General features: G+C 41.9%; 1 protein-coding gene across 1 annotated transcript in view; it reads right to left on the minus strand.

Moving 5' to 3' along the window:
- The window catches only part of UST (uronyl 2-sulfotransferase), a 262,801-nt gene that overhangs the window by 137,817 nt on the left and 107,863 nt on the right, over positions 1–17,121 (minus strand). The window contains exon 2 of the mRNA XM_080663571.1: positions 16,612–16,655. Within this exon, the coding sequence (XP_080519697.1) occupies positions 16,612–16,655 (44 nt within the window). The remainder of the gene's footprint in view (positions 1–16,611; positions 16,656–17,121) is intronic.

Genomic DNA, 17,121 nt, shown 5'->3' on the forward strand with positions numbered 1-17,121 from the left:
CCATACTTGTCCCAACCAGGGATGAAACCACAACCTAGGCATGTGCCCTTACTGGGAATAAGCCTTTTGGTGTACGGGACAAGCTCCAACCAACTGGGCCACTGGGCCAGGGCTGTGCTAAGTATGTTATACTAGAGGCCCGTTGCACAATATTCGTGCAAGAATAGGCCTTCCTTCCCCTGGCTTCACTCCCAGCCGCCCAGAAGCCGGCACATCCCCGCTCCCCAGCCACCCAGGAGCCAGCAAGTCCCTGCTGCCTGGCCAACAGGGAGCCAGCAAATCCTCGCTTCTGGCCGGAGCACTGCTCCTGTAGCTCCCTCCGCCGCCCCCCTTCCCCTCACAGCAGGCTTCACGTCCCTCCTAGCCGCCCTGTGCCTGCATATGCAAATTAACCTCCATCTTTGTTGGGTTAATTTGCATACTCACTCTAATTGGCTGTGGGCGTAGCGGAGTGATGGTTAATTTGCATGTTTCTCTTTTATTAGGTAAGATGGTTTCTTTCAATCCATCCTCTCCACAACCCTATCAAATGGGGACTGCTGTTTCTATTACACAGAAGAGGAAACTGAGGATAACAAACATTCAGAAATCTGCCCCAAATCACATAGTCAATAAGAGGCAGAGTCTTGATCCCATGCAGGTTCACAAAGCTCTCACCTACTACACTACAGTAGCGACCTAACATTGTCTTTGCTCAGTGAAATAACTAATTTTGCCCAAAGCAAGGGGGCATCTGGTTTTGAAGAGGAAGAAAAAATCAGAGAGACATGAGAATAAAGTCAGGGAAAGAAGTGAGTCTGGGCAAGCAGCACCCCCTTTTCCAGGCCACCCCTGATTATCAGTGCTCTGCGGCAGCCTGCGGAGCTGTGATGCTCGATGGAATCAGGCTGCATATAGCTGACGTGACTGACAAGCTTTTGGAGACCTCTGACTGCCAGATGAAAGGACTCCTCTCGGTACCTATGTAATTACTACCTATCCAAAAAGATGTATAAAACATGTTCCATGCCCTTAAGGAATTACAGTATAGTTGAGGAGATAGAAATGTATAATGATGTGTGCCAACTACTGTTACAGGAGAGTATTATAAGATCCTAAGTAACATTTTTAGTGCTCTCTAGTTTTGTACACTACAATCTCTAACAAGCGCTCAAGGCTACCTTCTTCTCCTTGGTGTGGGAGGGGTCGTTAAGGTCATGTATTCCTCAATGAGGCCATGATGGCAAGGAATGGTGTTCTCTCAGGGGAGTGTGTGAAGGTTCTTCAAGCCTTTCCCCCTTGGCTCCTTCCTGTGGTTGGCCTGATTCGCGTGGCTCATTTTTCTCTTGTTTCATACCACCAGTGCAGTAAGTAAATGGCTCCAAGTTCCCCCTGATTGGCAGGAAGAAGCCAAGAGGGCATCTGGGTCTGGCCACAGGGAGAGGCTAGGCTGGGAGAGTGCAGTGGTTCTGCTCTGGATCTCATAAAATAACTATCATTCCTTCCCTGCTTCTTTTCACCGTCAGGGGTGGTGAAAGCTCAAGGTAAGGATGAGAGAGTGAGCCTGGAAGAAGATTGCCAGGTGTCGGGGAGCACATGAGACTTGGTGGGAAAGTTTGTAAGGAGGACATTCTGATAAAAGGGAAGTATGTGGAAGGCCGCCTGCCCTGTTTACCAGAATGTCCTCCTTACTCACTGTCCAACCAAGTCTCATGTGCTCCCCAACAGTCAGGAAGTCACTCAGCCTGCCTTTCACCAGGCTTCAGGCGCAAAAAGGACCCCTGTTAGCTCCCCATAGTCAGCTCGCTGGAGCAGCAGCCCACACAGGGTTCCTTTGTGGGGTGTCCTCTCAGAAACCTGGGAAGAGCGAGGCAGCTCCCCAAGGACTTAGACATTTGGTTACCAAGTCATCCCCCATCTTTGCCTAGTGACACAGCCAGCACGTTTACAAACATCACTTGATTTCCTTTTCACCAAAAATGCCAAGGGGAAAAATACAGGAAAATCAGAATTACTTTCCATGATAAATGAGGAAAACAAAACTCAGAAAGAGTAGTTGGCTTTCGCTGGATCTAAGAACTAGTAGGAGTCGGGACAGGGCTATGATGGGAACTTCAGACTCCAACCGAGTTCTAAGGTATTCACGCAGCACAACCTCCAGCTAGGCAGGGGTGGGCAAACTTTTTGACTCGAGGGCCACAGTGGGTTCTTAAACTGGACCGGAGGGCCGGAACAAAAGCATGGATGGAGTGTTTGTGTGAACTAATATAAATTCAAAGTAAAGGAGCGGAGGGGAGAGCAAGAGAACCAGATAGAACAGCCGGATCCAGCCCGCAGGCCGTAGTTTGCCCACGGTTGACTAGGGCGTCACCAAAGGGGCAGGGAGAAAGCAGAGCCCCACAAGTGGATCACCTGAACATCAGTCCAGTGAATGATTTGGAGATGAGCATCAGTAATTACCACATTGTAGACAAGAGTCAATGATTACTAATTCATATTCTCATTGGAGGGAAAAAGAATGCTCATTTTTCTTTATATATAAAATAAGAATGACCTTCCTGGATCCAAGAACATCATCTCTAAAACAGGAGGCTGTTCTGCCAAACAACCTTGTTCTCCTCCTAATCCATTGTGAATTTGTCATCCATGAATAGATATAAACTTTTATGAGTACTGATGGATAGTTTTGGCCTGCACTCTCATTTGGGCAAATGATGTCTAGTTGTTTACTATCCACCGTAAGAAGCAGAATAGCTTTCAATTTGACTTTGGGAAAACTTATTAAGATTTGAGGGACAATGAGCCTCTTTATTTCAGACCAGAGATGTGTTCAAGGCCTTGGTGAACCATTTCGTGTTCGCCTCAATCATTTTCCTCAGCCAGTGTCTTTCCTGACAAGAATTGCAATCAATTTAGCCTTTTATTCCACCTTGCATGATCATTCTTGTTGTTACTTTCTGGATGTTCTCCAGCTCAATTATGCCTCTTTTAATCATTGTTGTCTGAAACTGCATCTAATCTTTCATGGGTAGATAAATCAGAGCTTGCGCAGGGCACAGTATGCTCCCTGCTGAAGGATGTCAGTGTTTTGATAGTCTCTTTGGGCTGCAGTATCACACTGAGTGGAAGCCCCTAGGTGATAACTGACAAAGACACTAGGCTTAGTAGGTATTTCTGTGGCTTCCTACTATTCTCCTCTCCCCTCAGGAAAAAAAAAAAAAAAGATTTAAGTCACTGGCAAACTCAGAGATTTTTCTAAGCATTTCCTCTTCTAGGTCACCAGTAAAGATGTAAGACAAATCAAACATTGATTTTTTTAAACAGTATCTGATTATACTTATCAACCTATCTGTCCCCCATTAGTTTTTTAAAAATGAAAGTGAATTAATTTAATTCAATACCTGTTTCTAAGTGGAAGGTCACAAGAAAACACAATTCCTTCAAGTTGTATGCTTTCAAAAAATTAGAATATTTCATTAACATGATAAGAAATATCTATTTTAACCTCAATGTCAAAATTAAGTTTAGTGATAAAACACTTGTAGCATAATCATTGAAACTTAAAACAAAACAAAGGTGTTATCTATAACTACCATTCATTCATTTGACAAATATTTATTGAGTGCTACTATGTGCCAGGTACATGTTCTAAATGTGTGACATTGTGATAATTAATACATACTCCCCCCACCATGGACCTTACATTACTTAATATTATTCTGGAATATAAAAACTTAAAACAAAAGTAGATAAAATAAGATAAAATGAATGTTTTTTTGTCAAGTATTCCCTACTAAGAAAAAAATTGAAAGATTATTGAAATGAAAAGTTCAGCAACATGAGTATATATAAAACACAAAATCAATAATTTTCAATATTACAACAATCTATTTACATATAGTAGAAAAAAATATTCCATTCGGAATAACAACCAAAAATTTTTTAAAAATATCTAGAAATAACCTTTTGTAAGAAATGTAAATCCTTTATGGAACCAAAGAATGCTATAATATAAAACATTCAGAGACAGTAACAACATCAAACAAAGTCTTAGAAATAATAAAAAAAAAGAACCATAGGGAAGAAACTCAACAGAAAGATTGAAAGACAAAGATGAGAAATTCTACCAGATGGTAGAGCAAAAAGATAAAGAAAAATAAAAGAAACGAAATGGGAAATATAAACTATTAGTCATGGAGGTTCAACATCCAAATAAGAGGAAATCAGAACAACAGAAAGAGAAAATATAGAGGAAGAAATCAGTGAAAAAATTCAAGCAAATATCCCAAAACAGAATATCAATTTCCTGGTTGAAAGTCCACTTAGTACCCAGAATAGTATCTGAAAACTGACACACAGTAGGCACAAAATTATAACAGTTTAGGACAATAGAAATAAGAAGCTTCCATAAAGACAGATCAGATTTTCATATAAAGGGTCAAGAATTAGTCTTAACAATAATACTGTAAGCTACAAGTGGAGAAGGACCTTAAAATTCTGAGGGAAAATGATTTTGTGGCAGAGATATTTAATGCTCACAATACCTAGGAGGTCTATTTCTCAATGCCCTTGCAACTGAGCAGGGTTTATGGCCAATTCTGGTCAGCAGACTGCTTACAACTGTGACTTGTAATTTTCAGGATAAAGGGATAAAAAGTCTTTACACATCCCTCCAGCTCCTCTCTGCCCTGCCATTGTGACATGGAGGTCTGAGTGGAGAAGCTGAAGCCACAGGATATAAACGGCCTGGATCTCTGGAAGGGAACTTTCCTAAGAGCCATCGGACCCACAGATGGTCTTACATAAGCAAGACAAGCTCCAAAGTGTGAAGCCACTGAAATTTTGCATTACCTTAGCCTATCTTGATTAATATAGCTCCCAATCTGGAATTTTATATCCTGTCAAACTATCAATTAAGGATAGAATAAAGACATTTTCAGAAATGCAATGTTTCAGAAAATGTCCATCCTGTACACCTTTTCTCAAGAAGCTCCTGGAGGCTGAGGAAAGAGATGCATGGAAGACAGAATAATGCCCCCCACCCAAAGATGTCTAAGTCTTAACTTCCAGAATCTGTGGATATGTTACCTTACACGACGTAATAGACCTTGAGATGGAGATTATCTGTATTACTCAAATGAACCCAAAATAATCACAAGGGTCCTTATGAGTGGAAGAGGGAGAGAGGAGAGCCAAAGTCAGAGATTTGAGCTACAATGCTGGCTTTGAAGATGGAGAAAGGGGCGAGGCGCCAAAAAATGTAGGTGGGCTCTAGAAGCTGGAAAGTTGAGGAAATAGATTCTCTTCTAGAGCTTCCAGAAGGAAGGAGCCTGCCGACTCCTTGATTTTAGACCCACTTCAGACTTGTGAACTCCAGAATAATAAGATAATAAATTTGTGTTGTTTTAGGACACTAGGTTTATTGTCATTTGTTACAGCAGCAACGGGAGCTAATGCCACATGGCTATGCAGGAAACTGGAAGCAAACAAAAGAGAGTGAAGGGAGCTCCTGGGGACACATGTGAGCGGGAGGCTGGGTGCAACCAGCCAGATGGGAGCAGATGCCAAGGCCCAGGAGAGATGTCTGCAATGCGACACTGATAAAATATCTAACGTGTCTGGAGGCTGTGAGAGGAGATTTACATCACAGTTTGGGGGTAACTTGGAGACCACAGAAAAGTATCAGCATAAATTTCCAAACCAAGACAATTATTTATTACAAAGAAAACAGAAAGCTAAACAGGAAAGGAAACATTATCGTAATGGCTCAGCTGTGGCTATTATTTACCTAGTGTCAACAATAAAAACACTGAGTACTCATTTAGTCCAAATAATACATGCAGTTTAGGAGGATTCAGAATGAGAAGGGTGCTTGCATGGTGGTAGTGGGCAGCCTGCAATGAAATTGCTAAATCCTGTTCCACGAAGGATGCCAACGGACAATGCCTAAAGCTGAGAAAAATCAAGAAGAAGCAACATAATCAGGTTACTCAGAAATATAAAAGCTAACGCAGTTAACAGAATAATTGCTTCTGAAGAGGAAAGAGTAATAGGGAAGGCGTAGTCAGGGGTCACTTTTATAATAAGCCAATGAGCCATCTCATGCTTTAAACTCTACGCAGTAGGTACCTGCTTAACTTTAATTAACATAAACACTACATAAAAGGACTGGTAAAATATTCACAATAAATGATGCATAAGACTTTAGTACCCTTTCAGGGGTCCTCAAACTACAGCCCGCGGGCCACATGCGGCCCGCCGAGTGCCGCTGCCTGTCCTGCTTAGCAGCCGACTCGTCCCGGGCCCGCAGTGCGCATAGGAATTTGTTCATAGTTTTTTTTTTTAAAACTATAGTCCGGCCCTCCAATGGTCTGAGGGACAGTGAACTGGCACCCTGTTTAAAAAATTTGAGGACCCCTGATTAAAGAAAAACTGGACAGGACTGTGAAAAACATTATGGTTGCCTCTGAGTGGTGGCGGTATGGGTGATTATTTTTTCCTACTACTCTATAATTTTCCGTACTTTCCAAATTAAATAAAAATAAGAGCATGTATAATATTTAAAACCAAAAAATTGATCATATGGTCAAGGAAGACATAAAAAAAAAGAAGAAGAAAACAGAAAGAATTCGTTAACTATACTGGGAGCTGCTAAGATGATTAAGTTACTAGCAACTTTGAAAACCCTGAGGCAACTGTTCCCCTGCCAAGAATGGTGGCATTTACTAAAGCAATTTCTTAATTAAATATATCTACCAGATACCATCTCCTCATTGATAAGAACTTCCGGGTTCCATAAGCTGCCCCTCCTTTATTCCTTGGGCTAGTTCAGCACACTGTGCAAGGTCTTTTACCTTCAAATTTAACATTTCACGCTTCATTTAAATATCTCTCTAATGTTACAGGCAACCCAAACCCAGCAACTTGTTAAGTCCATGATTGTAATTGGTGCTGGTTTCAATAAAGTTTGGAGAACATGGTATCAGTGATAACTAGCTCTTGGGTCTTGTGGAGTGAAAGGGGGAAGATGCTATAAACCACGTATTTTCAGACCTGTGACTTCACAGAATTTTTTTAATTACAAGAAAAAGACAGAAGTGAAAGATGTACTTAATAGCACTCAATATTTGTTGAGGAAGAAATGAGTTCACCATGTTCTTCTCGGGGAAAAAGTGGACACATTACATGCTCCTGAAATTGATAAATTTAGATGTACTGTTTCTGAACTTGGACACAGATCTCCATGGAATGTTGAAATCTCAGGGGGCCACTAACTGGACCAAACACCTCCATGTTCATGATTAAGAGCTGTGATGAGTACAAAGGAAAGTGAAGCAAGAATACAGGTGACTTCAGGATAAGAAACAATAACCCTATTATGTAAGGCTAATTTGTTGGCCTTTTGCAGATTCTTTTCCCTTCTAAGCTTTTAATTGCCCTCCTCAAACAAAATACCAAAGCATACAGTTCATTAGAGCACACACGGAGTTCAAACGCCCTTAGAGTTATTTAAAAACAAAATATTCAAGTCATTAATTTTCCCACCATTTGCAATGATAAAAAAAGAGAAAGGGTGGAAGGGACGCCTTCAAGGTCATGCTCATCAGAGTGAAACTGATTCCTGCTCCCTGCCTCATTCTGTCCTGCTACTTCTTTCTTTCTCGAATCCTAATATGTTTATCATGAATCATTAAACACAACCCTATTACTCAGTGCAATTGATTCTTCTACAAAATGAAAAGCAGCTCCACTTTTTGTAGGTGTTTTTTTAAAGGACTTTGGGTAAAGTCAGGTTTGGACACAGAGAACAATATTAAGAAAGGCTTTATGGAAATTGGTCGTGGAAGACCTTGCTTAGTGTGCTGAACTAGCCCAAGGAATAAAGGAGGGGCAGCTTATGGAACCCGGAAGTTCTTATCAATGAGGAGATGGTATCTGGTAGATCAACTAACATGTAATTAATTGCTTTTAAAAATCCAAAGAAAATGGGGTTGGAGATTGGGAGTGCGAATTACTCTAAGTTTTCCAAAATTGAGTTACCAAAATCTGTCAAAGGCCCTATGAATGAGATACTGAGAGTACTAAGGACCCACTGCTGGGTGCTCACATGTGCTTGGCATCATGCTAAGTATTTTCTGTTTATTGCATTTAAGCCTCGCAGTTCCAAGAGGTGGACATTACTAATCTCATTTAGAAATTAAAAACAGCAAAACTGAAGCTCAGTGAGGTAAAGTACTTAGTCACATCTCTAGGATTTGAACTGAGATCTGATTTCAAAATCCATACTCCTCAGCCTCCTGTAACTAAAAACAAATAAGAGAGAGTGAAAAATCTGGCGAGCTAAAAAGTTTTAAGTCTAAGGCATGTATATATTGGGTATATGGGGTGTACACTTCATTTATTTCACTATTTTTTGTTTGGAATACTCCATAGTTAAAAAAAAAAACACTGATAATAATGGCTACTGTATTGAACAGGGTAGGCCTAGAAGAATAATTCATTGTGGAAATCAATTGTGAGTATTACATCACCCTTCATATTTCTTATTGCATTACCCAAAATATTGCACATCTTTCTGAAAGATATAAAGGAAGGTTGGAACTACCATCCTTGTAGTTTGCTTTTATTTTTTTTTAAATAAATCTTTATTCAGATTATTACAATTATTTCTCCTTTTTCCCCCCATAGCTCCCCTCCACCCATTTCCCACCCCACCTTCTGCCCTTACCTCCCCCCCACTGTCCTCATCCATAGGTGTATGATTTTTGTCCATTCTCTTCATGAACCCCCCATACCCCTTTCCCCCTGAGAATTATCAGTCCACTCCCTTTCTATGCCCCTGATTCTATTATATTCACCAGATTATTCTGTTCCTCAGGTTTTTAATTCACTTGATTTTTAGGTTCGCTTGTTGATAGATATGTATTTGTTGTTCATAATTTTTCTCTTTACTTTTTTCTTCTTCCTCTTCTTTAAGAATACCTTTCAGCATTTCATATAATACTGGTTTGGTGGTGATGAACTCCTTCAGCTTTTTCTTATCTGTGAAGCTCTTTATCTGCCCTTCAATTCTGAATGATAGCTTTGCTGGGTAGAGTAATCTTGGTTGTAGGTTCTTGCTATTCATCACATTGAAAATTTCTTGCCACTCCCGTCTGGCCTGCATAGTTTCTGTTGAGAAGTCAGCTGACAGTCGTATGGGTGCTCCCTTGTAGGTAATTAACTGTTTTTCTCTTGCTGCTTTTAATATTCTCTCTTTGTCTTTTGCTCTTGGCATTTTAATTATGATGTGTCTTGGTGTGGTCCTCTTTGGATTCCTTTTGTTTGGGGTTCTGTGGGCTTCCTGGACTTGTAAGTCTATTTCTTTCACCAGGTGGGGGAAGTTTTCGGTCATTATTTCTTCAAATAGGTTTTCAGTATCTTGCTCTCTCTCTTCTTCTGGCACCCCCATAATTCTGATGTTGGTATGCTTGAAGTTGTCCCAGAGTCTTCTTACATTATCTTCAACTTTTTGGATTTTTTTTTTTGCTTTTTGCTTTTTCGGTTGAGTGTTTTTTGCTTCTTTGTATTTCAATTCTTTGACTTGATTTTTGTGTTCCTCTAGTCTGTTTTTGGGTCTCTGTATAATATTTTTTATTTCAGTCAGTGTATGTTTAATTTCTAGTTGGTCCTTTTTCATATCTTCGAGGGTCTCGTTATATTTATCGGCCTTTTCTAGGATATTCTTAAAAAGTCTTATAACCGTGGTTTTGAATTCTATATCCAGTCGTTTGTTTTCCTCCATTTCTTTCGTTTGTGATCTGAGTCTTTGACCCCGCATTTTCACTGATTCCCTGAGTTGGTAAGGTAGATATTTGTGCTAGGTTTCCAATATGGCCCAGTGGGTCTGCTTCCCCAGTTAACCTGAGGTGGACACTCTTGGTGCACCCCTCTGTGGACTGTGTGTACAGCCTTGTTGTAATTAAGTCTTTATTGTTGTTGGTATCACTGGGAAGAATTGACCTCCAGGCCAGTTGGCTGTAAGGATCAGCTGTGTCTATGCTGGGAGAAGTTCGGTGCTGGAGACAGCCTTATAGGATTAGACTTGCCAAATTGCAATAGCCTCTGTGCTCAGCTTGGATGGGGTGGAGTCTCAGTCTTGGCTTCCTGTCAGCCTTGCCCTTGCGCGCATGTGCGCTTTCAGTCCTCCGCCTTCCCCAGCTTGAGTCTCCGCCTGAGAGTCCAGACTCCCCCCACAAGAGCGTGGGTCCCCAGGGGCTCACCTGGAACTGGGGTTCACTGCAGTCAGAACTGGGGCTCAGTGCAGTCAGGATCCTCTGACTCCCTTCCACTAGGGAAAGCCTGTGGCAACCTCCGCAGCCTTTGTGCGCACTGGCCCGCGTGCGCCTTCAGACTTCTGCCTTTCCCAGCTCGAGTCTCCGCCCGAGAGTCCAGACTCCCCCCGTAAGAGCGTGGGTCCCCAGGGGTTCGCCCGGAACTGGGGTTCAGTGCAGTCAGAACTGGGGTTCAGTGCGGTCGGAGGCTTCCTTCCCCCTTCCGCCAGAGAAAGTCAGCCAGGCTCTCAGCCGCCCTTCCTCTCTGCGCGCACAAAGCCCCTTTGCCGTACCTCCAATTCTCTGTGAGTTTTTCTCTTTCCTTCTAGTTGTAGAATTTTCACTCAGCCAGCTTTCCTGTGGTTCCGGATGGTGTCCGTTCTGTCTTTTAGTTGTAGTTTTGAAATTGTTGTGCGAGGCAGCAGTTTAGGTGTTTACCTATGCCGCCATCTTGGTTTCTCCCTTGTAGTTTGCTTTTAACTTCCATTGAACAGAATGGAGAATTCAGAATTTTTCATTCCTAACTCTAAGGACAAAGAAAGGAAAATTGACAGAGGGAGAGGTTTCACATGCATTAGAGCAGTGGTTCTCAACCTTTCTAATGCCACGACCCTTTAATACAGTTCCTCATGTTGTGGTGACCCCCAACCATAAAATTATTTTCGTTGCCACTTCATAACTGTAATTTTGCTACTGTTAATGAATCGTAATGTAAATATCTGTGTTTTCCGATGGTCTTAGGCTCTACAGCAGCAGCTCTCAACCTGTGGGTCGCGACAGGTTGAGAACTGCTAGTAGGGTCGCCTAAGACCATCGGAGAACACACATACTTACATTATGGTTGGGGGTCACCACAACATGAGGAACTGTATTAAAGGGTCGCGACATTAGAAAGGTTGAGAACCACTGCATTAGAGGAATCTGAGATGAATGCCAAGACTTGAACAACAGCACTCAAGACTCTAATGATGATGGGGAAATGGATCATGGGGGTGAAACCTCAACTATGAGTCTTCAGATGATGACATCCTACATCAAGTCTCTGAAACTCAAGAGTCAGTTAGTGAACAATATATTTCTAATGACAAAAAGAAAATGTGGTATTCTCATGCAGTTAGTCATCAAGAGGAAAAAAAATCAGAATTTTGCAAAAAGAACCTGGATCATCCATTTTGTTCAATGAATGTGGGACAGTATTCTTTCATCTTTTGTGATGTTTATATACCAAATTTTACTTTACATACAGTTTGTTAGTGGACAATTGCTGAAGGTGTATATGTCCACAAAGGTGACTGGAAGGCAAAAGATGAGGTAGAAATAAAAGAATTTACCAGATGGTTAAAAAATTAAGAGTCCATTGTACCCACATGATAAATGGTGAGGACTATTTTTTGGTGATATACTGAGGGTCAAAACTTGTTTATTGTAACAGTCAAGGTCCCAAATAATTTATATAAAATAGTAAATTCTATGAATAAGGTAAAAATTATTGCATTTCTACTTAAATTAGTGATCTTGAAATGATTAAAAGCATGGACCCTGAAGCTACACAGCCCTGGGCTGGATTCCCAAGGCCAATACTCAGTGCATGACCTTTGGCAAGTTATTCAGTCTCTGTAAGATCTAGTTCCCTCATCTGTAAAATTAGGATTAAAAATTATTTCCTTTTTATAGAGTTTTATAAAGACTAAACATGCATGCAAAGCGCTTGGCAGAGTACTTGGCACATAGAAACAATAGACATCCGCTATGGAGCATGATTTTATTTTCCTTGAGTTGTTCAAACCAACTCTCCTTATCTGTAAGATTTGGAAACCCGAAGCATGTGAAATGATAACTGGCTTGGTAGGCACCAGAATTGATCATTGCAAATGCTCCATGCTCATGTTCCAGGTGAGGTGAACCCAGGAGGAGAGAGGTCAACCTGCAGCGGGGAGGCTGCTCTGGGAGGGTCCATAAAACTGCAAATGGTGCTTTAGGAGCCAGAGTCCTGCAGGCTTTCCAGTCCAAGTTCAATCTCACACCAGGATTTCTTTTTCCTGGTCTTCAGGTTGAGCAGACATTACTTTAGTGAGTTCAAATTATACAGAACAGCGTAAGAAATAGGGTAAAAATCTCATCATCTGCAGAAAATGCGGTGATTGTTCCAGGCTCTTTTCTGCGCGCGCCCGCGCACACACACACACATGCATACACACATGCATGCACACTCACATACACACACACAATTTTATAAGACGTGCAATCATACTAAGCTGGCTGTTTTATGCCTGTTTTTATACTTGAGGCTATCTTTCTATTTCATTCAGAAGAGGTCTACATGTTCATTTCTAGTAGTGATCTAATCTTAAGGACTGTATTCTGTACACACACAGAATGCCAGCAAAAAAGTGGTCAACCAAAGAAAATATTAACATCTGTTTTGAAATGACTTAGCTCAAAAACTGAGGTGAGCTGAAAGGTTAAAGTAGATTTGAAAAACAAGTGAAAATCAGAGGCATTTGGTTCTCTTTTATGAAAATACTGGAGACAATGAAGACCTGGGCCTTGTATGTGCCGTATGGCACACACCCATTCCCCAAATGGCTATTACTTGTGGAATGTGAAATTTGTAGGACTGCGCTTTTAATAAAAGGAGAACCCGCCTATAAACCTCAGTACATTTTCAGGGCTTATAAATCTTATTTTATCTAAATCACAGCTCTTTGGGTCTTGGCATCAAAAAGTTATTTCTGAATGCCAAACAGAGATGAAAACTGTGGGTCTGACATGAAAACATGCTCAAAGTCACTAATTATCCGTGAGAGGCAAATCAAAACAACAATTCGGTACCATCTCACACCTGTCAGAATGGCTATCATCAACAAATCAACGAATGACAAGTGTTGGCGAGGATGCGGAGAAAAAGGAACCCTCGTGCACTGCTGGTGGGAATGCAGACTGGTGCAGCCACTGTGGAGAACAGTATGGCGTTTCCTCAAAAAACTAAAAATGGAACTCACATTTGACCCAGTAATCCCACTCCTAGGACTATATCCTAAGAAACTAGAAACATCAATCAGAAAGGATATATGCACCCCCTATGTTCATAGCAGCACAATTTATAACAGCTAAGATCTGGAAACAGCCTAGGTGCCCGTCAGCAGATGACTGGATCAGAAAACTATGGTACATCTACACAATGGAATACTATGCTGTCATAAAAAAGAAGGAATTCTTACCATTTCTAGGCACCTGGATGGAATTGGAGAACATTATGCTAAGTGAAATAAGCCAGTCAATGAAAGAAAAATACCACATGATCTCACTCATTTGTGGATAATAAAAAACATTATAAACTGATGAACAAAAAGATAGATACAGAGGCAGTAAAGCATCAAACAGACTGTCAAATTACAGCGGGAAGGTTGGGGAGGGGATGAAATAAGAGATCAACCGAAGGATTTACATGCATGCATATAAGAATAACCAACAGATGCAAAACGTTGCGGGGTGAGGGCATGTATGGGAGGGAGGTGGGGAGGGGCAATGGTAAGATATGTACACATATAATACCTTAATAAAAAAAAAACAAAATAAAAATAATAATTTCATTTAAAAAAATAAAATAAAAGGAATAAAAAAAAAGAAAACTGTGGGTCTGGAATTAGTCCTGCTGACCCCTGCCAGGCAGGGGGTTCACCCTGGAGGCCACACGTGTATGAGTCCTTATCCTCCGGGTGCCACCATGTCCTGGATATGCCGGTGGTCTGTAGACCTAAATAACCAACACCCCACCTCCGGGGACACTCAAGGGACCTGTATCTGGCAGTCCGACCTCATCACTGCTGGGATTCATTTCCACCCTCCCAGAACTAGTAAGCATGGGTGAACAGATGTTAACATACCAATACTATTTTTACCTGTTTTTGTATTATTCTTATTTTGGCTACTGCTTAGAAAGTCAAGAGTGTTTTTGCTATTCCACTTCTAGATAATGAAAGCAGTTATAGTGACGACTGTATTATATAAACTTCTGCTTGTTTAAAGAGATTATAGCCACAATTTTCAAACTTGGAAAAGTTTACAATCTCTTTTATTCTGAAAGTGGTGTAAAATGATCTGATAGGACCTGATCAGTTTTGTATCACAGGGACCCTTAGTTGCAGTGGCAGAAGAGGGAGGGGTGCAGACCAGACTGCGGGGGGCAGGGGAGGGGCGATGCACTGACAGAGGAAGACCTTCAGAGGCAAAGGAGAGCCCATGCAAACACAGAACCCAGGCACCGAGGACACTAGCAAAGGGACAGACAGGATGGCCACTCCAGCATGAGGAAGGCCCCCAGGCAGACTCAAGGGATGGCCCCAGGATGGTCACCAAAGACTGAGCACAAGAAGGTACGTTTATATAAAGTGGGCCTGGGTCTTCTGAAGAGGTAAAACCCTATTTATCAAGCCCGGAACCCAAAGCAATGCCCCAACACGCCATTGAAGGAAACAGCTGATGGGTCTCCCATACAGAGCCACCTAACACCTCCTCCCTGCAGGGCACTTGGCCCCACTTGGAAGAGAAGTACCATCAGTGGCAAAGGAACCCAGCAGGCCAACTGCGCTATTCTTCTTTCCCACCCTGACTTACTTTCTCTCCTAGGCTGGTTATTGACCAAAGGAAATATGTTTTCACTACAAGAAAAGTTACAATGGGAATTGTCATGATACTAATAAATAGCCTTTATGTAATAAGCCATACCACTCCTTGTAGGCTATTAGCAGTAAAAAACCACACAGAAAATGGCCAGGGGAATGGTTTTCTCTCTATCCGTGGCCTTATATCCCCAGACCAGTAGCACCAGCATCTATCAAGAGCTTGTTAGAAATGCAAACTCTCACATCCCACCTCAAACCTACCAAATGAGACACTCAGGGGCCTGGGCCCTGCAATCTGCACTTTAACAAGCCTCCAGTATGAGAATACTGGCCTAGTGGCAAGACCTGGGACAGGAGCCAGGAGATCTAGTTCAGATTCCAGCTCTGGGTGGCATGGTCCAACTCAGTGAAATTGAATGAACAGCATTGCACGGACATGAGGAAACTGAGATGAGATGGACATTGTTCTTCTCTTCAGATGGTGTCCAATCCTCTACGTACTTTTTCCCTCCAGGGTAGGAGCTATTTTGTTGCTGCTGTTCTTGTTTTGTCTTATATTTGTATTCCTGGTACCTACAGCTTCACAGGCACTCAGTATGCCGTGGGCCACGTGGAAGAGTCATTCATGACTGCGACAAGCACTACTGCACCATTCATCAATGATCTTAATGTTACTCCAGTCTAGTTAACATTCCCCACCACTTATTTAATGCTCATAGCACGCCAGATGCTGGGTGCTTGTCATATTTCACCTCATTCAATCCTTTTAGACGTCCTATGTTGTGGGCAATATTTTTAATCCTACTTTGCACATTACAACACTCAAGCTCAAATACTAAGTAATTTGTCCAATGTCATACACTGAAAGTGGCAGAGCCAGTGGTGAACCCGGAAACACCTGATTCTGAAGCTCATGGTTTTAAACGGGGTGGAGTTCTTCAAATCCCCAACTCAGAGCTGACGTTAGGATAAATTCCCAGCTGCTAAGGTTAGTGGTTGGTTTTCTTCTCAGTATGTACTTAAAACTGTACTTTGCAGCCAGCGCCTTCAGTTGCCAAAGATTGTCTTTATATTTTTCTAGATTGACACTTGGTTTTCATTGATTTCAAGAAAGTAGATAGTGGTAGAGAACGACATTAATACTTCGCTAGATGGTCCTGACCCTTAAAAAGGAAAGCCCAAACTGCTTATAGAAAGAATAAAAGTGGGCACACAGGCCAGGCCACGTCAGCCTGGGGAGGGCACTGGCAGAAAAATCTGGTTCTCAGGGGTTGAGCCTTGGGTGGAGTGTACCAATGAAGGCAGGCCGGGGAGAGGTGGGCAGAGGTGAGTCTAGCTAAGGCTCTAGGGATGGGGAGGCTGGGCTGTGGGCATTACATCATGGGCCAGCATGGATGCTGAGGCCAAGGAGGCAACAAACAGGGGAAGCAGCCAAAGACCTGAAGTCAGCCGAAGGCTCCAGTGCTGTGACAGCTACAGCTACTGATGAGATCCTGGCTCTCCTCTCTCACCATTTTGGCTACCTCCATATGCCTCCTTTTCTCCATACTATAAGTCAAAGATTAGCTTGACATCTGCCATCGACTATTTTCTTGTGAAGAATTCAGGGCCAGGAGAACTCTAGTTGGGGTTGTTGGAGGCTGTAGGTACTAAGAGAAGGAAAAGGGGATTTATACCACAAGCAGAGGCCTTACCTTACTAGGAGGTGGACCATGGTCATCCAAGTAAGTGGAATTTCCTAGGGAAAAAGAAAAAGAAGAAAGTTGATGAATCAATAGTTTTAAACCCAAAATGAATTCAGTACAAAGTGATTCCAAATAAGCATTCTAGATATATTTCTATTCAGACAACCGTACCAAAGAAAAATGGGCAGGATTTTTGCTGTATTACCATGCTTGGTTAATAGTTTCAGCAGTTACAAACGTTCCATACACATAGGTGTGTATGCACATAGACATCCACATGCAGAAACATGCACCATGATTCCTCACCCAATATCTGTAGATAGCCCAGTGTACATCAGAATCACATACAGAGCTTTCTAGAACAGATTGTCCCGCCCGGTGCCCACAGGTTCTGATTCAGCAGCTCTGAGCACTTGCATTTCTAACAAGTTCCCAAGTGAGGCTGAGGCGGCGGGTCCTAGAACCACTGCACCGTTTCTGCACTTTGTCTTGATTGTCAATTTCCTTCCTTTTTTTCAG

Source organism: Plecotus auritus, assembly GCF_963455305.1.
Source record: "Plecotus auritus genome assembly, chromosome: 4".
Classification (NCBI taxonomy): domain Eukaryota; kingdom Metazoa; phylum Chordata; class Mammalia; order Chiroptera; family Vespertilionidae; genus Plecotus; species Plecotus auritus.